Genomic DNA, 24,220 nt, shown 5'->3' with positions numbered 1-24,220 from the left:
GGAGGTAATTCTATTATTTGAGATGTGTTGAACCAGGGATACGTCTAAAAGTTGCAGAACACCGGCCCTTGAGGCCTGGATTAGAAGACCCCAACATCATATGCAGCTCTGGAAAAAATTAAGACACCACTTAAAATGATCTGTTTCTCAGATTTTACTTTTCATTGGTATGTTTGAGTAAAATGAACATTCTACTCAAACATATGTTTGAGTAGAACATTCTATGAACTGAAATTCCAAGCAAAGCATTTAGTATTTCTTTGAAGAAAATTAGAAATTGTCAAAATAGCAAAAAAAAGATGCAGTGCTTTCAGACCTCAAATAATCTTAAGAAAAGAAGTTCATATTAATTTAGAAATAACAATACTAATGTTTTAACTCAGGAAGAGAGTTCAGAAATCAATATTTGATGGAATAACCATAAGGTGTCAATATGGTTCAGTGCAGTGCTCTTTTCATTTTTTTCCAGAGCTGAATGTTATGACATGAACTAAATTTTCCAAAGCTAAGCTAGTTTTGACTTTATTTCGAAAAGACTGTGTTTCTAACCGGAAGTGACCGAATTATATCAGCTTGTTACGTTGCTTGATGGCAGCGGACTCGGGGAATGTACCTTGGCTGAAGTTTTGTGTTACACATTTCGTACCACGGCTGACTGTGTAATGGCGACCGCCGGACACTCCTCTGCGGGGAAGTAATTTGAAACAGGACGGAATAAAACAGTAAGTGTGAAATCAAAATGGGATTTAACGTCTGAGTTAGCTCAAATTTAGTTAGTATCACCCACGTAAGAACTTCCTCCTCTCCGATGGCTGTTTAGAAGCTAGCTTAGTTAGCATGTCCGTTTTTTCTTCAAATTCAACTCTGTCTCAGCAAGTAGTAATTATAACCTCCTAATAATTATATTATTATTACAGTTCGTGAGTAACACGATTAAATTAATTCGATAATTTGCCGTCTTTTATGGTGTTACTTTGCCATAGAGCTGTTTAGCAGCAGCAACTCTTCGGACGGTCAAAGTTAGTCAATGTTAGCTTCCTGCTAAAAATCTGATGTCGATTCTGTTAGCAGGCTGGGAAGTATAAACAATAGTTCCATTGCATTGTTAACAATAAGACTTTAGATCTTTTTATTTTTATTTCAATATTGTTGTACTCATAATCTCGCTATATAGTAATTTTGTTGTAGTTTTGATTCTTTCCAGTTCTCAATGTTTTGATTTTCAGAGGCACTACTGCACGGCATTCCAGCTGTAATTGCTTTGTAATAAAATAGTAATAAAATACATAGTCACTATTTCTGAAATATTACATATTGTCACCCATCATCTCGCTGAAAAAGGCATTGTGCAGTGCCGCTTTATATCCAATATATGCATCATTACATCAGTTTTGTGACGCTTCATTCAGAGTTATTGTAAACCATTTACACACACTGTCAAAATTACATGATCGATTCATTGCAAATATATTTAAGCTGACTCTGATCTGTTTGCATGATCAGTTGAATAATTTCCAGTAGTTAATAAAATATCCACTGGTTAAAATCAAGAGAGACAGGATAGTTGTTTTACTATCCTTACAGTATTTGTGTCCCTTTTTCTCTAATAGTCTGAAGCTACAATACAGATTTTTATGGATACTGATTTTTTTTTTCTTTTGTCTTGATACTATAACATTTAGAAGAAATAATAAAATGTGCTAAAGGTCTCGTGATGGAGCTAGTAATTTAAACCAACTGATTTTATTAAATTTTTATCTGCACCACTTTGAATGGTTGATGCATTTAAAAACCAAACTCATGGGGGATTATTGTTTTGATGCGGTTAATCTTTAGGTACTAAAAAGATCATCAAAGTCTTTCATCATTTCAGTATCAGAGCTAATCAAAGGGGGAAACAGCTGATTGTTCAGAGCTTTTCTAGCATTTTTATCACTGATTGAATTAACTACCCAAATGGGACATTGTGAGTGTTGCTTTTTTCTTTTGTTTTGGAGAAAGATTGTCCTTTTTGTTTAGAAAAATAAGATTGTGGTCGAAGCGACGAAAAGCATATTTCTGATTTGAAACAGGAAAAATAAAAACTTGATTTAGTGCTGAAGTAAGTTCAAAGAGCAGCAACAAGTCATTGCCTTTATAAAACTGTATTATGTTTTAAACTGCTGCAGTTCCTGCTTGTAGCTAAAGATCAAATGTCATTTGATCAACCTTGCAGGAACTTTACTGTATCAAATTTGTGAATTGATTTTGTTATTTAAGTTAGGTTTTATTTTCTGAAAATATATTAAATTCCATGCAATGCCTACCAAGCTGTATAAAAGCAGTTTCCTATCAAATTACATATGTGGTATGTTTTTTTTTCTGTTTGTTTGTAATATTTCTTTAGCACAGTGTAAGTAAAGAATTTAATTTTAAGCCAGATTTATACTGCAGCGTGAATATAAGTACTTTTAATCTTCTCTGTAATTGAAAAGGAGACAACAGTTCTGTCGCAGATGAATACAAGATTCCTGGGCTGTGAAAAGAAACCAAACTCACTCTCTTACAAGCAGACAGACTTTATTTTTGCTTGTCACCAGGGACCAGTCTCTCCAGATCTGTTGTCTCCAAAACTGACCTCTGTCAGTTTCTGTGTATTTCTGTTATTCCGAGCATGCGAGAAGAGCATGTTATGATCAACATTCACGGACAGTGTGCATGTTCCTGAACTTTAAAGGTTATCTCAAAAATATTTATAACACAAAAGAGAAGAAAACTCATATGTAGATTCAAATACATTGAAAATACACTTGATATTTTAGATCTATGGGTATATTTGTTGATAGAGTAACTTCTTACTCTAGAGAATGAGAATGTTAAAAAAAATTTTTTTTTTTACATTGAATAGGTCTTGATGTATCTGACATTGGGACTCTAATATTAGATGCTAGAGAAGGAATTGATTTGCAAAATGCTTGCTAATCCGCTTCAAACTTTAATTTGAATTCTGCAAATGACTTTGCTGGTTGTGGCGAGTGCTGACTTCTCAACTAGATGACTGCCTGTCCTAGCGAATATTAAACATGTGATTACACGTATTGTAAAATGCTACATGACAGCATTTTTAAAGCCAGCAATACATTCTTTCTTCATACACTTAGATCTTTATAGCCTAAGCAGTGTCTTTTCCTGTTTTGTTATTTAGATCACTACCGCATGTGAACTTCTGGAAAATCTCACGATTTTTAAGACCTCTTTCGGGAGAAATCGATTATTGAATACTATATTGCACTTCAATATTGGAAGCACATTGCTGTTGTTTCACTTAAACAATAGCAATTTGACACCTTGACACTTTATTTTTTTGTTGGGTTACATTATCTTTGTGATGGGATGATGCCAAAATAAGATTTAAAACAGAAATTTGTCAAATTGCACAGCCCTATTTTGGCTAGGCTTAAGATATTTCTGGATTTCTTCTGGTGGTTTACATTCAGTTTTCTAAATCTTACTTTTGACCTCCAATAGACACCACCTGCTAATGGAATAATGGAATAAACCAACATTGTATCTATGAAACTAAAACTACTGGCACTGTTAGCCTACCTTTAAAATATTCAGCATATTTCTTTAAAAATGTGGCTCAAACCATTTTAAGTGCTGAAGTATCTGCTGGTGACGATGTCTGGCCCATTTCGATACTTTTATCTAAGCTTGTACATTGTACATTTGAGTAATTTTTTTAAATCTCAAATGAATGATGACGTTTTTTTGGTCTTTTTCACGTATCTGCGTTTAGAAACCTCCCATAGGATGACATTCATTGATCTGCAAATTGACTTTTCCCTTGTTCAATTTTTTCCCCACTTGCGTGCGTTCTGTACATAAATGGTGTCCAACACCCAGTTCCCTGAAACATTGTATGATCTCAAGTGCCACTAAGTGGCTGCATTCTTTGAAGGCTTTGTTTCCTGCTACCTTTGTCAACAAACCATTGACTCTTCTTAGCACTTTTGTTGCAGCATCTGAGTCTTGTGTGTTATGGTGCCTTCAGAAAGCGAGGAGGAAGCTAAATGCAGAAAAAATATCTTTATTTTAATGAGTACAAACAACACAGAGCAAAAGCGTCCAAGGTGCGTCGGTTTCACAGGAGTTTTGCACAACACCAGGCGTCGTGGAAGTTGTCCCAATCACTTTTCTTAGACTTGGCAAAATCCAAAGTCGGTTTCCATTTAGGTTTTCAACTTTGAGATCAGAGAAGACCATCCTGACTGCCTGAAATTCAGCTTGCTGGTTTGTGATCCCAACAAAGCACAGGAACGAGCCAACTGGGAGCAGAGCCTGGGTGAGAGATCAATGACCACAAGGGCAGAAAGCAAAGCACTGGATGTAAAAACAAAGTCAAAAAAAGTTTAGAGTAGATGGCTATGAAGTAGCTGGTTTTAAAAACATACTCTAGCTTGGTTTTATTTGTTTAAATTGAGTAAAAGTGGTAAACTTGATCAGATAATTTGTTAGAGGAGCTAGTAAGAAAAAAAGTAGCTGACAAGCTTTTTAGCAGCTGGGAGTGTTAGGCTTCCTCATTTTGCGTGTGAAGTAAATGTGTGGCTCCTTCTCTCCCGTTTTTGCTTTGTGTGTGACTTAATTGCATGTCTTGTAAACAGACTTATTTGCAGTTTTCTTTAAAACATGACATCAGTGTGAATGCTTTCTTGAAAGATTTTCTTTTTTGTTGCAGTTTTAGAAAGTCTTAAAGTTAATCAAATGAATTGTCACGCAAGGTCCTAAATTACAAACCCGTAAAACAGTACTTATTAGAGAGAAGTAAAAGTATTAAAATGGATGGAGATCCTTTGTGAACTCTAGTTTGCTCATTAGTTGAACTGTTTCTCTTTATGTCCTTACCTTCAAATTAAAAGGTATTTCTTTGTTGTCTGAATTGTTTGAATGGAGATGGTTAAATTGCTGATTACGATGTAAATTCTTTTAATAGACTTTGATACCTATTTTTGCACAGACTTTGGGGCTCATCATCGTATCCCAGACGAAGTGGAAAAGTATCTCACTCTGCCTTCTGCTATCTTCCTGTTTAGTAAACAATACTCAGAGGAGCGTCTGAGACATTTGCTTCTGTATTGGCTGTTCCCTCTCTTTGTTTAATGCCACACTATTCCTGATAATACTCAAGCTAAAGATACATCAAGGTACATGGGTAAACATATGACTGATGAGTCCTGGAGGGCCTTGAGCGTACAAGATTACGCTGTTCTTATTTTTTCATGCATTCTTAAGTGAATATCCGCTGCACTGGAAAGGACTGCCATTTTCTCAGTGTGCTTAGTAAACAAAGTTATATTTAAGAAATGAGTTTTAGTTAAGTTTCTGGGCTGTCCCTTGGTCCGAAGCCAAAAGAACTGGAAGCATTGTCATAATCAGGAAATCTGTCCTCAACACGGAATGTCACCGGAAATTAGCGTACGTGACGAAGGCGGCCAAGGAAAATTTTTAGACGGACGTTTCCAGTCATAGTTGATCTTGGTGAGTTTTAATTGTAACAAGTTTGTCAACTGGAGAATCTTTCAACGTTTTCTCCTTAAAACTGGACCCGAACTTTTAGATGCTTTGTTATATAAAGAAAATCACCAATTAATCTAGCAGAACACATAGTCCTTAATATGGTGTTTTGAAGGACACTCCTACTGGAAAATGTCTTGAAAAAACAAGAAGTAAATTGAGGAACTCTGAAGCAATCCTACAGGAAATGACAGATCAATGATAGTTTGTCTGTTAAAATGACACAACTATTGTGACATTTGTCTAACGTGTAGAAACATGTTGTAAATACCTTTGCCATCTCTAACTTAGGAGTTCAGTTTCACTTTGATAACCACATACTAAGTGTTATTTATTGTGATGGCTCGTATCGGCATGCTGCTTCTTATCACTATCGCAGCTGACTCTTGTTTTCTGACATCCTTTAAATGCCTCGGATGTCCTCTTATCTACCTTCTGCTTATGACAAAAGGGGCTTTCAAAGATGCAACCAAAACTCTTTGATTGTGAGGAGAAAGCTGTGGTGTCGATAAACAGGCAGGCAGGCAGGCAGATCCACCAGCACAGTAAAATCCACAGATGAGAACTTTGTGTCCAGTTTAGGTTTTATATATATATATATATAAAACACGGACCCCTTTTTCCCCACTTTTTGCCAGTTCCAATTTCTCTGCAGGAATATTATAAGATCTAAAAGCAGTGTTCAGAATAGTTTCTTCTAGATTACCTTTCGTTAGTGGTTATCTGTTCATATTGGGATTAGAGGTGACATCACGTCGCTATAAGAAATTGATTAAGTTGACAATGTTTCTGTCTTCCTTAGAGAATATTGATCCTTACCTTAAGACAGAAATTTCTAAGGCTAACTTTTCCAAATCAAGGATGTTTATGACAGAAAAATGCTGAAAGCTCAAAAAGATTCAGCCTTCCTGTTTTCTACTAAAAGTCTTACTCTCTCTCTTGTTCTCTTCAGCTTGAATGACCTACAAAGGGCAGATGAAAAATAGGGTGTTGTTTTAAATAGCTTTTTTATGTCTCTGCTTCCTCTGACTTGATTCTAAGCCAACTCTCATTGGTATTGGAAGAAACTAACATTTCATCCTCTTCCCTTCGTAACAGCATCCAAACCGAATAGTGTTGCTGTCAGTACGACGTGGTAGCGCTCTGTGTTGTGTATCTACTGATTAGATTTTTGGGTTTCCAGTGGTCAGGGTCGATCAAGAAAAAAAAAATTATATATATTTTTTAGCAGTCGATCACCTGGTGCAACTCAGCAGCACAGAAACGATTTTCCCTTTGGTGGTGACTTGGCAAGATGTATAGTTGTCCAATTGGCCTTCCTGACACTTTTTTTATTTTATTTTTTAGATTGGTTCCAAACTCTGAAGTCGTTCAGTTCAACACATACGTATAGTTTGAAACCTCAATGAGAACAGGTTTATTGTTGCCTACTTGTATTTACTTTGGCAGTGGGAAGTGGAAGAAACACTGTGGAGGAATGTGAATGTTAACATTCAGTTATGGTTGTTTGACTGGCTATGGTGACATTCTTCTTAGGGTTTATAAATAATCCCAGATAACCGGCGTCTTCAAGGCGCTGTTTGATGTCCAAGTGTGCAGTCGTGTTAAATGTCTCACTGCAGGTTGGCTGAGCATCTTAATTGTCTGTTGCACAGCGAAGGTGCAAAAAAATAAAAACGGAGGGGGTGGGGGGTGAATATTATGTTTATTGCTTCGCCGGTGCCAATGTGTTATTGCAGTGTGGTGCTAAGTGCTATACTTGTTAAAACCATTACCACTGCCTCGCCACATGACTTACTTTATTACTATTTTTCCCTTCCATTTTGACTCTCAAATTATAGTGTGACCTTAGACTGACTTGATTCCCCAGCAGAAACATTTTGCTTGGAAACGGCATTAGTCATAACACTGCCTAGCTAAAGTGTGATTTATTTAATTATGTATTCTTTTTAAGAGCCTGCAGAAGATTGAAAGTGTTTATTCTGCTACGGCAAACTTCTTACCCAGGGGGTCTCGTCTGAAGAACTGGGACACCATCCCGATGTACGAAGTGTGTTAGTGTGTGATTCCCCCTGAGCCACAGAACTGGAAACACAGACACTCAGCCACATGGAAAGTCCCACTCAGTCTTTCTACATCGCATAGGCAGGATTTTCCAGTTTAATTACACCACTACATTGTAATTTCACATTAAGGTTGGTTGAAATAGCTTTTTCTTCCTTGTTAAAGCTTCTTCCTGCTTACACAAAGGTTTTTCAGTTCATCTCACAAACCAAAATGGTTTGTTGTAAAGATGAATTATAGAGTTATAGCATCACTTCCCTGTGAAGTTTTAAAGTTCACTTAAAAATGTTTTGTTTTAGTGAACGTGTTGCTGTTGTTCACTGTGGTGGAAAGGAACACATTTATCTGTTTCGGTACTTTTGAGGAAGTTTTAAGTTTCTTTAGCCAAAATACTTTGTATTTTATGTAAAATAGCAGGCTATTGGTATCTTACCTTACACTAAATGGTGATAATTTGCAATATTGGGTGGCATCTTGATCCCAAGGGGAGTGTTTGGGGAAAACCAGCCTTTGCCAAAAGTGATGCAAATTTTTAGATCTTGCTATTACATTGTGGATAATTTTAAGTACTTTTTCATTCCTAGATTATCGTAAACTTTAGCCAACTTTTACCAAATTTAGGAAGCCCTGATTTCCATTTAAGCACTATATTTACCTGCATTGACAATTTAGTTGGGACTTAAGCATGATATGTTCACTAATAAGAAAAATATTTTATTTTTCATTGTTCAACTCGCTTGTCACCATTCAGACACTAAAAACTATTGTCTAGAAGATAATATCACGTCCCAATATTTTTTTTTTTACCATTTTTCTTAATGACTGTTACCTTTTTATAATTCTGCCAATGAGAAGAGACTCAAATGTAATACTATTTTTGCCTGGTTTTGACTTTTCCTTTCAAATTACTTGCAGCTCAGCAGGGAGAGAACTATACTGCAGCTAAAAGCAGTCTGTGACTCCAGTACTAGATCTCCAAAATGTGGTCAGAGTTGGATGCATTCACGCTTTTCCCCCTTAAACCTGTAGACTGTCACTGTGCTTGCTTCTAAGTGTTTTTACAGAGGCAGTCCAATGTATTATGATAAATGACCCAGATGCCCCTCACAAGCTTCAGAAAGTCGATTCAGCACCGGATGAAAAGAGTCATGGCACCAAGAAAAATGCGTCTTGAGGCTGTGCAGCTGAAAGCTTGTTTTTTTTATTTATTTATTTTATTTTATGTTTTTTTTTTACAAGTGACTTGCAGCTTTGAAACAGACATCTCACTTCTACTTACAAACTGTTGTGAGTGCTGAAAAGCCACAGCCAGTCAGAATGAGGTTTTTAGGCTTGTAAAACTGCTGCCTCAGATCGGATTTGCAGCGGTTATTTAGTCACCTCTTAGCTCGCCGGGGATTTTTATCCAAAATGATGCCTCAGGTTTACATTGTGGAGCTGAAGCACAACTGAAATCAATGCATTTTTTAAGTTTGTAAACCTATCTCTCTCTCTCCCTCTTTGTCTCTCTCTCTCTCTCTCTCTCTCGCTGTTATTTAAAATGAAGTAAGGAGGACTAACTTCAGAAATAAGGCTGTATTCACACCGCAGGCAAAAGCGACCGATATCCACTTTTTTTTTTTTTTTTGCCCACATGAGACCTATATCTGACTTTTTCACAACAGTGCGAATGGCCCAATTAAAAAAAATTTGTAAAAATCTGATTTTACCACTTCTTTATTTCATACCGAGTCAGTTACTTATCCAATTGCGCCTGCAGTCTGAATGTTTATGTTTTATTATTCTTTTATGTTATTGTTGTGTCATAACTCTGCAGCAGAACAAAACCAGATGCGGTAAATCAGGACGAAAACAATGTCTGAAAAACATAATTATGAACTTATGAAAGAAGTGTGTGTCACTGAAGCGCGTTACGTCACAATCAAAACACTCCTTGCTTTGACTACACATCTAAACAGACTTCTCTGCAGAAATTCCAGTCAGCTCTCTACAAAATGCCATCGCTATTAGCTGTGCTTTCTTTTTATTAGCTTCCTTCGTGTTGTTATGAAACCATCGGCTCCCATTACAGAGTAAACTTTAAAGTCAATCCATAAATGGCTCCATTCATCATTACTTTTATAAATGATGTTGCTGCTGTGCCAACATTCTTCTTCTGCCGGTCGCTTTGGGTCGTAAACCGTTCACACAGAAGTCTTATTGTGGTCCGGTTTAATTAGTAGTATGAACAAAAAAAAGAATCATACTGCAGCATCAGTCGGATCAGACTGCTGTGTGAACGTAGCCTCGAACTCGTAGTAAAAATCCTAATATTTGTTAGTTTTTTCGTCCTGCTGAATTTGTGTTTTTCTTTCTTCCAGGCCTGTGTGCAAATCAAAGCCTCATCATCTCGACCTCAACACCCATCTGCAGCTGCTGTGATCTGAAGCAGTGGAGCGCCTCACTGATTTGTTTTCCTCTTCCTGCCATCATGTCGTAGCTCAAGTCGTGCTGCTCCCCTCGCTGGCCATCCTGTCTCTTGGATCTCTTTGCATTTTTTTTTATTTATCCTTCCTTTCACCCTCTCCTCACCTCATGTGGTGATTTGTAACTGAAGCACCGGTAGCGCCTCTTCTGGCGCCATGAGCAGCCTGCAGCATGGCAGCACAGGCTCAGAACGAGACCTGCACTCTGCTGCGTCCACCGTTAGCCTCCCCTCGGTCAGAAAGAATCCCAAAAAGCGCCGTCTGTCCCTCCACTCGTTCTTCGGACGCAGACTCCGACCCGAACACGACTCCAAGCGGAAGTCCAGGACTCTGTCTTCTGGAGCGGACGGCTTCGTCATCATCGAAAGCGTGCAGCCTGAGGCCAGCGTCGACAAAGTCTCCTCCCAGCCTCCGTCGGATGTGGCGTCCACGTCGGCTGGGACGGGATCTTCGTCGGACCTGCTGGAATGCCCGCTGTGCCTGCTTCGCCACACCCGGGATCGCTTCCCAGACATCATGACCTGCCACCACCGCTCCTGCGCAGACTGCCTGCGCCAGTACCTGCGCATTGAGATCTCCGAGTCCCGCGTCAACATCACCTGCCCCGAGTGCTCGGAGCGCTTCAATCCCCACGACATCCAGATGATCCTGGGAGACCGAGCCCTCATGGAGAAATACGAGGAGTTCATGCTGAGGCGGTGGCTGGTGGCCGAGCCAGACTGTCGCTGGTGTCCCGCTCCTGACTGCGGGTAAGATGGAGGGCGGTGAGAACACATGGTCTGCTCAGAAAAACACCAATCAGCATCAAACTGTCTCTTTACCACACATTTTCCATTAAATTTTTATATATATATATATATATATATATATATATGTGTGTGTGTGTGTCACTTTATAGACACAGACTTTATTTGATTTCATTGGAATTTGATGTGATTAATAAGCATTTAGCACAGAATTGTGAAGTGAGAGGGAAATGATTCATGTTTTTCAAAATGTTTACAAAAAAAACGAAAACTGCCTCTGTGTGCAAAAGTGTGTGATGAATAATTAATAACACATCACCCGGAAGCCACCACTAAGTGTGTTTTTGACAGCATCATGCTGTGGGGATGCTTTGCTGCAAATTGATCGGAATAGAGAAAAAAGTCCCTAAACAATCCTGTAAGGTTTGTCATAAATCAGCTGCATGAAGGATAAATGACACAGAATTTAAGTTATGGGTATCGGAGGAAAGCAAGCTCAATTGTAACGTCTCCACGGTTACGAGCATTAGCATCTCCATCGCTAAAAGTTTATATCAGTATTGGTATCAAAGGTAGGAAAACTACAGGCCAAATATGTTAATATTCAGAATTTTGCACGCATGATACTTAAAATATATTGCGTCCAAATACGTAGTATGGTACATATTGTACAGATTGAGATTGGATATCCAGATGGATGCCTCCCACATTTCTCAGATCTTTATTTAAAAATTAAAAAACATATAGTTTTCTTTTTCCTTTTGCACCAAAATAATCCGCTACATTGTGTTTATCTGTCACATTAATATCGATATTTTATACCTTCTTGTTTGTGGCTCTTGAGTGAGAAAATATGAAAAAGTTGTATGTGAATACTTTTAAAAACTAACATTGTATTCATTTAATAAGTACAAAATGATGTTTTTCTAATATTTAAACAAGAAGAAAGCTAAAAATCAAGACTTCAGGACTGATTTTGCTTCGTAAAAAATCAACCCCAGTGTCTGCACTCATGCTTGGTTTAAACTTCAGTTTCATTACAGCTGTTTTGTTTTTGTAAGTGAAATGAGTCATCCAAGAGAGATTTGAACAGGAAGTGCTTACTATCGTTCTGCTGACGTGAATCTGTCCCATTGTTATACACTGTGGGAGAAAACGAAAGGTAAAAATAGACGTCAGAGATGTAAATTCAATAATTCATGGTTTTGTTGCTGATCATCATTAATGTACAGAACACTGAGTCGCACTGTGACGTATAAATCACTTTAAACGTGAAAAGAAAAACAAAGATGTACTTAAATGTAAAATCATAAAACATTTACACTAGGTATTTCAGACTTTATCAAATAAAAGAAGAAGTTCGGTACTTTCTGCTTTAACTCCTAGTGGAGGTCAGGGTTCAGGTCAGTTCGGGTTCAGGTCAGTTTGGAGCCAGGAGGGATTCAACAGTTTGCTCACAGTGACTGACACCGAGCTGCTGACCCTGTTTTCTTGCTCTCTTGACTTCATCACAAAACACTGTACTGTTAGGCCATGGCAGCCACTCGACACACAATGCACTTGCACCACTGCACCACACATGGCTCCTGTGTTTGACTTGGTCTGGAAACGTCACATCTTTGTATTGGTTTCCCCATTAACCTGAATTTACTTTCTATTCTGCATTTGTTGCATCAACAGCTGAAATAATGCTCTCAATCCCAAATAACTGATTTGACCCACTGCCAAACTATCAGCTCCATTTCTGTTGCATAACTGTGGTTTAAAGGTGTTAAAGCGTTTTTGTTAGCTGAACTAGTTTGTCGAGTGATAAATTCTTTTATATGAAGCAACTCTGTAGCAAAGTTAAAGTTTGCCTAGTTTTAGAACCTGATGTGCTTCCACTTTTGTTTTGTTACAGTGTTGCATTGGTGTCGATTTTCTGTTTTTAAGTTGATAATCAGATTTGTTTTCAAGCTTAAACTTATTTTAGCTTGCAATTCGAGTGGAATTATTATTTGGCATAATTATCTTTTAAGCAAATGATGAGGCTTGTCACATTAACAAATTTTAGCTGGACGATAAATGGTTCCAGAAATTATTGAGATAAACGATAATGTATTTGTTTAGAGACCATTTTCAACTAAAAAACAAGAACCAGAAGAAAAAAATTATTTAAAAAAAAGAAAGAAAAGCCACACAAAACTGAAACCATAAATAAAATGAATATATATATATATATATAATTTTTTTATACTAATATTAATTTATTGTTTTTTGCTACAGTGTCACAAATGACACCAGTAACTCCTTTAGCAGCAATGTAAAATATTCTAAGCTGAGTGCATTGCACAGATTATTGTGAATTTTTCTTTTTGTTCTTTGTGTTTTAGAGACTTTTATTTCACTACTTATCAGAGCTGATGTTTGGCACAAGGTTGAACACCTACAACTTGTAAACAGCCAGATGTTAGCAGATGTTGGTGGCAGGGATCCTGTGCAGCTTTACAAGTCAGGAAAGGGATCGAATGTGGTTCAGGTGTTTTCCAGATCTTGATGGATGTGGAAAATATTTATATTTTCCTGGCTTTGCTCCCTGCTTTACTTACTGCATGATAAGAATCTGGCTAAAAAAAAGCAAAGGGCCTTCAGCTTTTTTTTTTGTCAGTGCTTCTTTTCATCTATTCGTCCATCAGTCTCTTCATTCTTCGATCTGCCATTGCGTTCATCTATATATCCATTTCTTCATCGATTCATCATCCATTCAGCTTCTTTCTTCTTGCCTGCAGTTTTTCCAAGTTTCATATTCATAGCCTGACATCTGTGGAAAAATGTGCCTTAAATACACAGAGAATCAAAACTGCAAATGTGGAAATGTCTAAAAGGAAGGGTTTTATGATCGGTATAAAAAGTTTTATTTCAATCACTGTACTCTATCCAGCTGCTTTTTACTTGTGCGGAATATTTTATTTCCTGCAACGACTCAACTACAAACATTTGAACTTTGAAAATCACTTTTACTGCACATTACCTCCCTCAACTTATCACTTTGAAAGTGTCGATATGTTTCTAGTGTGGTTCTCTGGAGCTTCCTGTCCCAGTATGAGGTTGGATGAACAGAGTAGGAATTAAAACTTGCCAAGAGTCGGGTTTGCTTGCTGAGAAGTGCGTGGGGAAACACGGGGAAGTGAAGACGTCAAAACGTCCATTTGGAAATCCGCTTTTACACAATATATCATCAGTTTGCACACTGAAGTGTTAGTTTGGAAACTGTCTAGATTTTCCTTTTGTTTTAGCCATTCTGTTGTTTCTGACGTACAACTTCAGCTGTTAAATATGTACAGCATGAGGGTTTGTATGTTTAAAAAACAGCATACGTCATAGTAAGTATTGTTCTAATTTTCTAACCATTTTTTTTTCTGCGTTTTCAGTTTTGTTTCCTCCTAAGTCAATCTGTTACTTTCCTCTGAAGAAAAAGGAAGCTAAAACTGGAAAATTATGGGGAAATCTTTGAGGTCACATTTAACCATAATTATGAAAATGTTCAATTTAAATGTGTAACTTGAAAAGATGAGTCAGGAGGAGAATAGCTTGTTCCTTATTCAGCTGAATTGTATTTCAAAACGTTTGTCATGAGAAGTTAGTGGAAAAAAAAGTTTGTTTTATTGGTTGAATGTTGACTTTGCCTTTTGGGCAATTTGCAAATATCATCTTTTGTTTTTATGTTTCATCTCCATTTGCCATGACACTAACCTGGTATAGAGTGGTAAATTACCACAATGACCTTATTTAATTTTATATAGTTAAATTTTTATAGTATCTTTATTGTCTGTGTTGTTTTTTTTTCTCACTTTTAGAATGAGGAAGCTCAGGAAAACAGCTGCCAGCTTTTTCAGTCATCATAGATGGAAAATAGTTTATTTAAAGCAGCTCCAACTGCAATCTATTTTTGGTTTTGTTTACTTGTAATTTCTGAATTATAAGAATGGGTGGATAAATCTTGTAGTTGTAGCTCATTGGTCTGCAACCTGCAACTCTTTTGACCTTCCACAGTACCGCTTGATATTTGGCTAAAATAGAGCAGAAGCAACTAATTTAAATCTTTTGAAAAGGCAGAAGTTTTTGTTGTTGTTGTTGCATAGAATAAACCCTGCATCGAATTTCCACAACAAAATGACAAAAATTATCAGTGACGTTTATTTTTTATTTTTTCTCATCACTAGGTTGGAAACTAAACGCCTTTTAAAATGTTTTTCTTTGTTTTAAATCTTAAAAACTGAAATAAAATGAACACAAATCTCCTGCAGCAGATGCTCATTAACACAGTCCAGGTTCAGATCTCTAAACCAGCATTCCGCTCGTATTTTTTCCCCTCCTCTAGGTATGCCGTCATTGCTTTCGGCTGTGCCAGCTGTCCAAAGATCACCTGCGGCCGTGACGGCTGCGGCACAGAGTTCTGCTACCACTGCAAACAGCTGTGGCATCCCAACCAGACATGCGACACGGCGCGGCAGCAGCGGGCCCAGAGCCTGCGGCTCAGGAACTTCAGGTCGTCGTCCCTCAGCTACAGCCAGGAGAGCGGAGCAGCTGGTATGAAGGACGATTGGTCACTAAGTCTTATTTGGTTTCGAAGTTTCTCCCTAGCCGGGTTTGCTACTTCTTCACCGACCCGTTCGCTTATGAAATAATGTTTTATGAGTCTGACTGTGGTTTTAAAGTGGATTTGACCACCTAGGTCAAATCCCTTTTGATCACATCAGGAGCTTTCAAAAAAAGCCCCCCCCCCCCCCCCCCCAAAAAAAAAAAAAAAACATTCAATCAAAAGGAAATTTTAGAAGATTTCACAGTAATTGTGTTGTTCAGAGGGTCCAACCTTGTCAGCGTCTCCTAGTTTGATGCACTTTGACCTCATTAGTTGGGCGGGGGGGTAAAAGATGCTTCCTGGACCCTCCTACGTAAAGGAAATGAGCTTCTGTCTCTGTTTAGCCAGTCCTGGTTTTTGTCTGACATAATTTTTGCCATTATGCCCAACAGTCTCCCTTATTTTTGCCTTGGTTTCCTTATTTACTTTGATGAAAGAATCACACATTCTTAAATATCACATATACATTCAGTGTCACAGATTATTTGCCTAGATGTTCACACCATTTTATTTTGTTTATATATAAACGAATTTGCACTAACAGAAACAGTCTATGACCTCCATCTCATTCTGGTTTGTTTCTCCTTAACGATCCGTTGCAGGTGATGACATCAAGCCGTGCCCTCGCTGCTCTGCTTATATCATCAAGATGAACGATGGGAGCTGCAACCACATGACCTGCGCCGTCTGCGGCTGCGAGTTCTGCTGGCTCTGCATGAAGGAGATTTCTGACCTTCACTACTTGAGGTGAGCCGAGTGACGCCACGGTTTTAACATTCACCGTTTTGTTATCGAGGTTCCGCGTTATTAGCTTAATTTCTCTTTTTACCATTTGTTGTTGTCATCAACACCAAAACCTGTCCTGTCACCTCATCTGTCATTTCTGTATTTATGTTGACGAGCAGAAGATTTGTCGGTTTCACATTTGGTGTTTTGCTCTTTGCTCTTTCGCTTTAGTGGAAAACATTTAGTGTTTTTCCTGCATTTAGTGTTGGATATACGAAGAAGAAACTCAGCTGTTTTGACCTTCGAGTCGGTGTTTCTCGGCCCTGGTCCTCAGTGCAAACTGTCCTGTGTTTTTAAGATGTTTTCCTGTTTCAAAGCACATGGTTTAAAGCGATGGATCATTAACAGGCTCCTGCAGAACTTGCTGTCCTTGTTCTTTTCAGATGTCCTCAAGTTTATATGCATGTACGTCAACAGTGCAGAGTTTGGGGTTTCTCCTTGGAGGAATTTTCCGAAACAGCCATTTTTAGAGCCAGATTTAAATCCCCATCCTGGACGAGGACTTAAAAGGATAGATTTTATTTTATTTTTTGTCTACAGCAATAATGTGTACAGTTTTTCCTCTTGGAGATCTAACAGACGGTTTCCTCTCCGCTGTCTTCTCAGTCCGTCGGGTTGCACATTCTGGGGGAAGAAGCCGTGGAGCAGGAAGAAGAAAATCCTCTGGCAGCTTGGGACGTTGGTGGGAGCGCCGGTGGGAATCGCTCTGATTGCCGGCATCGCTATCCCAGCCATGATCATTGGGATCCCAGTCTATGTGGGCAGAAGGGTAAGAACTTCCCTGACACTAGTTTGTTTATTCAGAGATGTCTGATGTAGTAATTGCTGCTTTAAGTCTGACCTAAAAACAGTGTGCTTGATCCATGAGTTTATCAGAATCAGGAGGGAGAAAGAGAAGAGTAAAAGTGAAAGTTGGAGATGGCTAAGTGTATCCTAGCTACCCTGTTTGTTTACCTCTTTATATGTATCTTGACACTGCAGAATCACAGATTACAAATAAAGATTTTTGGCAGAAATAGATATGGTACCGATTATATATATTTGTTTTTACCTGAAAGTGACAAGACATGCTAATGATCACACAGATTGTAAATAAAAGTTTTGTTTTTTTTTAAGTAATAGATTTTCCTCCTAAAGGGGAACATTATGTCTAGACAAATGATCCATATTGGAGGTTCTGTTGTCAAAATCCAGATAAAGAGGTCAAAGTTTGGTGGTTGTGTGTTTTTATCTCCTGGTTGAAAATGACTATCGTGTCACTTCTCCCAGTCTGGTTTGCACTATACAAACACTATACTGGGAATGTCTATTTATGTCCATAAGTATAAAAATCATCAAAAAGTGTATGTATTTTAGTCATTTAATTTAATAAAATAAAAAACTAAAATCCTTGCTGGAGAAGCAATCTGTGTAGTTGAGTTGAGGAAAAATCAGTAAAAGTGACAAGAAAAGTGCTACATTGTGAAATACGATACTATATACTCTAATTTTCTGTGAAAATAAATGTTGGGCTTTTAATAGCAGCAAATCAGAATCACCTAAATTAACAGAAGTAAATTCTTTAAATATTACCGAGTGCAATTAATTTATGTTGCATACATTCCTTTATTTGAATGAAATTACTTTACTAAAAACAATTGTAGCTGTACAAAACGAAACATTTATCCTGCTCAACAATTTGCCTCATCAGATACATAATCGCTACGAAGGAAAGGACATCTCGAAACACAAGAGGAACTTGGTGATCGCTGGAGGCGTGACGCTGTCGGTCATTGTGTCTCCTGTGGTTGCTGCAGTCACTGTTGGTAAGAGATCACCTTTCTTTTTTTTGTTTTGTTACACAAGTTGTCTTGACATTCATAATATGTCAAGAGCTTCCAGTAAAGTTCAACTGGGTGAAATTATACTTTTTTTTTTTTTTCTCTGAATCTCTGCTTTGTCTGATATAGAAAGGAAATGTTTATTGCATCTGTTTCCTGTGCGTCTCAGGTATCGGCGTTCCCATCATGCTTGCGTACGTCTACGGCGTCGTCCCGATTTCTCTGTGTCGGAGCGGAGGCTGTGGCGTTTCCGCCGGTAACGGGAAAGGGGTTCGAATCGAGTTCGATGACGAAAATGACAACATCGGCACTGGGGCAGTGGCCATAGGTGAGAATCTCCTAAATACTAAGAAAGATGGAAATCTGAAGAAGTAGCAGCAAATCTAAAGTTCTCAACAACTAGCCAAAAATTACAGGGAAAAACATTTACAATGGGTTTGTAAGGTTCCTTGAAAATGCTTGAATTCCAATTAAATGTATTCAAGTGCTTGAATAAAGTCGGTGAAACTGCACAGTTTTGCAATAAAGTGCAATCTAACGTTTGATTAAAAGCCTAAATTTGGAAAATGTTATTTAGAGATGAAGCTAGGTATTTTCGTATGTGATAAAAAGACGTATTTGAAAGCTGTTGGAATGCATTTAGCTTGAAGCACAATGTTTGTGTGTGTGTTTGGTATACTTAAATCAGCAGTTGTTTTACCAGCGCTCATGTGGTGCTGCAAATATTTGTCCTGACCAGGCCCAGGACAAATATTTGGGTGTGTGAGGCTGAGCTGGTTTAGATTTCCCTTTGAGCTGTTGAGCGTGAGAGAGGAGACAGAGTTGTATTAAACATCACAATGGCAGCTATTAGAAATATTTTTAGAACGACAAGTGATAAACGGGAGTTAAATGTTTGCATCTGTCTGATTTTTGTCAAGATTTCATGCACTTTCTGTCTTACCCACAAAGTCATAGAACATTTGGGTTTACTGCAGCTAACTCGGTACGTGTGACTTCTTTTTTTCTCAAACTGCTCTATAACCAAACAAATCTCCCTCCCAGACACGACGTCTGTGGCGGAAACTCGGCTTAACAACCCGAGCCTCGGCGACGGCGCGAGCGTCGGCGGCCTGACCGGCCTGAGCCTCAGCGTCAGCGGGAGCCACATGGAGCGCTGCGGCGTGAGCTCCGCTCAGAGGGACAACATGAGCGACAACGCCAGCACCACGGCGCTCGCCGGGACCAGCATCACGGGCAGCCTGTCCAGCAGCTGCTACAACAGGTAAAACGCTGGAGCTGGACGCTCCCTTCGTTGTTAAAATGTGCCTCCCTTAATGCCGTTAGCGATGGTTTGGAAGCCGAAGCATATGACACGGGAATAATGCGTCTTGTTTTTCCAGTTTCAGGGCTTTTTTTAGACACTAATTGTGGTTCTTTTCCATAGTCGTGTTCTAAGCAATCTAGCATCTAGGACTAATGCCTTTGTTTTGTCTTATTTCAACGGTACTAACTTATAAAAATAACTATTTCTTGCTATTTTCAGCAGGGAGATGCCAAGAATTTTTCCCCTGAATATTAAGAAGGAAATTCCTTAATATTCAGGAGGAAAAAAGTATTGGTTATAAGTGAAATAATTTACCAACAAAACGAGGACAGTGTCATCAATACCACAGATTTATTGACTTCAAACAAGCTCCTATTTCTTGCTGAAAAGTTACATGTAAATTAGCTTCATCTCACTTCAAGTGTACTAAGATACTTACACTAGGAACTAGACCAAAAATACTTGTTTTTGTAGTGTAATAATTTGTTTGAATGAATTATTTGTTTCCTCCAGGATGGAAGTGCAGGCCGACGTCCAGAAGGAGCGCTGCAGCTTGAGCGGCGAGTCGGCCACCGTCAGTCTGGGGACGATGAGCGACAACGCCAGCACCAAGGCCATGGCGGGCTCCATCCTCAACGCCTATATGCCGCTGGAAAGGTTAGCATTCAGATCACACTCGTCCCGCAGGGAGCAGCTGCTCACACACGTTATTAGTGGCTGGTGAGTGTGTGAGCTGGAACTAGTGTGGAGCTTGTTCTGTTTTTCAAACTGTTTTCTTAAGTATTTTTGATTATTTTCTAGTCGTCCAACTCAAATAAAATCAAAGGAAAAATTTAACTGGGATGGAAATCTACCAAAATGACACCCCAGGTTGCATCACACATACTTTTAATGAATCAGAAGAAATGACCAAAAATAATTTTTTTTCCTACCATGAAACATGTCAGGATTTTGACAGCCCAATAACATAAGAAAATGAAGTTAAATCAGGGCTTGAATTGTATTAATTGTAATTAAAATAATTGTCAACTAATTTAGTAAGCAATTAGCATTAGTATCTAGACTCTAAAACAGGCCATTTGTTGAAAGAACAGGAGACACTAAGACAAAACTGGACAAAGATTAGATACATTTTGATAAAGAAAAACACCTTCTTTGTCTGTAAATATGTTCCATCTGGAGCTACTCAAATGGCACAATTTTAAATAAATCTCCTTTTTAGCACCTTTTGCTATCCAGAAAATAAGTAACAGATCAAGCATAGAAAGAGAAAATGCTCAGAAAACGATCATCGTTAGCTGCAGCCACAAGTGAAATTGTCAAATTGAGCCAACAACATGCATGTGTAGCATGTGCAGTGATTCCATTTTACTGTGTGTGAAATGCGTAGATCCGTTAAACGTGGCGTTTATTTTGCAGAGACGGAAGCCTGGAGGCTCCTGCGGACTCCGAGTCCAATCAGGACAAGGTGAGGCACGGCAGCGCCAGCAGCAGCATGGATGAAGCCAGCTGCAGCAGCAGCTCAGCCGCCAACAAAGCGGCCGGCGCCGATGGATGCGTGTGCTCGTGTCCCTCCGCATGCAGCTGCGGGCAGCCCGGCAACCAGTGTGGCCTCTCAGCCTCTTGGTCCAAGGACCCCACCGCCGTTACCACAGGCAAAAAGTGCAAAAGTAAGCTCTGGAGGAGAGCGAGCAGCGGCGGCGGCAGCAGAGGAGACAGAAGGGTGAACGAGACGCAGGGCGACATCGACGCTCAGCTCCTGGAGCAGCGGAGCGCCAACTCCTCCGAGCTCGATTCGCCGTCTCTGAGCGGCAGCCTCCCCTCGGTGGCCGACTCGCACTGCAGCCATTTCTCGTCCGAGCTCAGCTGCTCGGACGCCGAAACCGCTAAACCTGTCCAGACGGACCCTCCGCCCCACCAGCCCACCATCACACCTCTACCCGAGGTGGAGTACGACCGCCTGGAGCAGCTGCCCCCTCAGAGCAGCCACGCCGCCCTCGCCCACCGCCTGCTGGCCTCATCCCCACCCGCCTCACCGAAAGACAGGAGCAGCGCGACGTTCCTGTACATCAGCGAGGAGAGCGCCGGAGAAAACGCGGAACCGGAGGAGTTCGTTAAAGAAACCAGCAGAAACTCTGCCGTGCAGCCGGTGAGCCCCACCAGGAAGCGCTGCATACAGACAGACATCTGAAGATGCTTCCCCGTCCTCACGCTGGGCAACCGCCACAAACTCTGTTAGCTTTATCACCAAATTTTGGAGAAATCAGGGTTACGGATGCAAAGTGAAGCTGTTTAGTAACAGAAGGTGAAAAGGAAGGAGGCTGGAAGTGTAGAAGATGGCCTGGACTTCTGGTTTTCAGAAGTTTCAGCCAGTTTTCAGAGCAGTGTGCTTGTTTGCAAGTAGATTTGAATGTACATGAACATGTTTGAAGCAGGTTTTGAGCTTCGTGAGATTCTGCAGATCTGTGACGATCGGCACAGAAAGGACAGTTCCTTCATATCAGAATGATTTCCTAGAACCAGTGTGTAGGGATGTCCCGATCAGGAGATTGTCCCCTTTTTAACATCCAGGATATCCTTTTTTTTTTTTTTTTTTTTAAGTTCGAAACCTGTTGTTATTTTAGCACAAAGTTGCATTTGTCATCTCCTTGGTCAGGCTGATGATGTTTTGGTTTATTTACTTTGCTATGATATTTCTAATTGGAGATTGTTTAGCTAATAACATTTAAATAAGTTTCCACTTCAGTCGTTTGCAAACAGACTTGCTGGAACGGTTCATGAAAAATGTAGCCATTTGTTTTTATCGCTGTAACATTTAGTGAGTTTAGTTTAATGTTTCAGCTGCTTTCTGAGCCACTTTTTGTCCACAAGTTGGCCTATTGAACACAGAGTGGAAAATATGACAAACAGGAGAGTAAAGGGTAAAAAAAAAAAAAAAAAACATTTAGATTGTTGGTGTTAGATAATCAAAATCCAGTGCATGGGAATGTAGGAATAAAAATAAAATGACCTTGGAAACGGACATAATCCCTGACCAACGACGGATATCAGGTATTGATTTTAATCATTTGACAAAGCCTCGATCGGGACATCCCTAGCTTTCCTGATGCTGGTTGGAGTAAGTAATCAAAGCTGCTATCCTGAAACCTAATTTTTCCTTTTCGTTGGCTTGTTTTTGGTAATCAAAGAATGATCCGGTGTCTCCAGTTTACTCTTGGATTCCCTCAGGATTGTTAAAGAGACTCTCGAGTTTAACGGTGGGACCAGATGATACAGTAGCCTCCTATACTTTCCAGAATCATCAGACATTAGAAAAATTATGTATTTGCTTTTGTTTAAGTTGCGACTCATGTTTCTGTTTTACATATTTGCTTATTTTTATGTTGAGCTTTGGGGAAAAATTGGTCTTTGATCCGAATTTGTTGGTATAACCGAATGATTTTTGTCACAAATCCAGATTTTTTTGTTTAGATATTCTGGATTGAAGCCAGCCGCCTTCATGCTTTTTTCCCCTTCATGGTTTCCTATCTGCACTGGTGAACAGGACAGCTGTGTCTCTGCTGATTTACCAGATTTCACTACATGTTCAAAGTACAGTTGAAGCATAAACACGTTAATTTAATGCAGTTACTTAAATCATATATTCTACACAGAACAGAGCCCTATTTTTTACACACGTGTAGCATTTCTTACAAATTACAGGGCTTGTAATAAAATGACTTTGATTCAACCAAACTATGTTTGCAATAATGAAATAAGCTTTTTTTAGACAACTAAACCGTCTGAGCTGCAGTTTACTCTGTGGAAACGCCTGAACTTTATTTGAACTCATGTTGTGCATTGAGAACTTGCTTCTGTATCCAAGCACATTTATCCTAATATTCGATATTCTGCAGTGACTGTACAGTATTGGTGATAAATTGTTTTTAAAAAAAAGTTAAATCCAAATGAAACTTTCTGAATATGTACTGAGTGTACTTTACCAGCAGGCATTTTTTTTCTTATGTTTTTAATTTTCTTTTTCAGAAATGACCGATGCAAGTAATTTTATATTTGTCAGCACCCCACAGTGCCTTGGGAAATGTTCCTGTGTCTATAGTGTTTTTGTTTTATTTCTTCCTGTCTTCATGTGAGAAATATATAAATATTGTTGGATGATTTTCTGCCTATTATTAAAATGGACAAAATCTTAAGGATGAACCTCACACAAGCTGTTTTGGCTGACCAAATGTTTTGTCCATATTAACCCCGATTATACCAAATTATTTGATTGGTTTGAGGTTCCCCTGAAGCCATCAAAGTTTATGTAAAAAAATATAATGACCACCATGTTGGCACTAAAATGCATTTTCTCCAAAGTGACACTAAAGCTACATCTCGAGTTTTGCAGCCTGACCTCTTCTAGGCGAAATCAACCAGCTGCTTTATGAGCTGCTTTAAATAGTTGGAATAGGAATTTCTTTATTTTAGATGAACCTCTGAGTTTATTTTCCTTTTAATTCCTCTTCCTGTTTGAGTTCTGGTGTCATTATTTGTTGTCCAATTTTGTTGAAAAGAGGCCTATGCTATTTGGAAACTTCTGTATTTTGACTCCTTGCATCTGAATGTGCATGTTGATGCATATCCTTCAATAAAAATAAAAAAAATCTCGATCAAGCATTTTATCGAGGAGACGTTTTTCATTTTGGAAGCTCAGTTTTTGTTTTACAGGTTTTCCAGCAATCCATATTTAACCATTTTTCATTTCTTGTTTACTCTTAGACTAAGAGTCTTAGTATAGTTTCCCTTTGTGGAATTTTTCTTTTTACTTTTTGAGGAAGGCATGTGTTGCTTAAAAGTTGTAAAAGCAAAATTACAAG

The 24,220-nt window shown here is 38.9% G+C and overlaps 1 protein-coding gene across 1 annotated transcript; it reads left to right on the top strand.

Annotated features, from left to right (window-relative positions):
- Nucleotides 1-564: 564 nt before the first annotated feature.
- Nucleotides 565-24,018, top strand: rnf19a (ring finger protein 19A, RBR E3 ubiquitin protein ligase). Its single transcript, XM_008422078.3, has 10 exons — nt 565-722; nt 9,978-10,831; nt 15,189-15,397; nt 16,052-16,196; nt 16,842-17,004; nt 17,926-18,040; nt 18,225-18,383; nt 19,100-19,319; nt 19,875-20,018; nt 20,781-24,018. Exons 2-10 carry the CDS (start codon nt 10,239-10,241, stop codon nt 21,550-21,552), a joined length of 2,520 nt encoding a protein of 839 aa, XP_008420300.2. The 5' UTR covers nt 565-722; nt 9,978-10,238; the 3' UTR covers nt 21,553-24,018.
- Nucleotides 24,019-24,220: the final 202 nt, after the last annotated feature.

The sequence above is a fragment of the Poecilia reticulata genome, chromosome 11 (genome assembly GCF_904066995.2).
Source record: "Poecilia reticulata chromosome 11, P_reticulata-male-v2, whole genome shotgun sequence".
Taxonomy (NCBI): Eukaryota; Metazoa; Chordata; class Actinopteri; order Cyprinodontiformes; family Poeciliidae; genus Poecilia; species Poecilia reticulata.
Note: the sequence above shows the minus strand (reverse complement) of the source record. Positions and strands in the feature narration are given on the sequence as shown.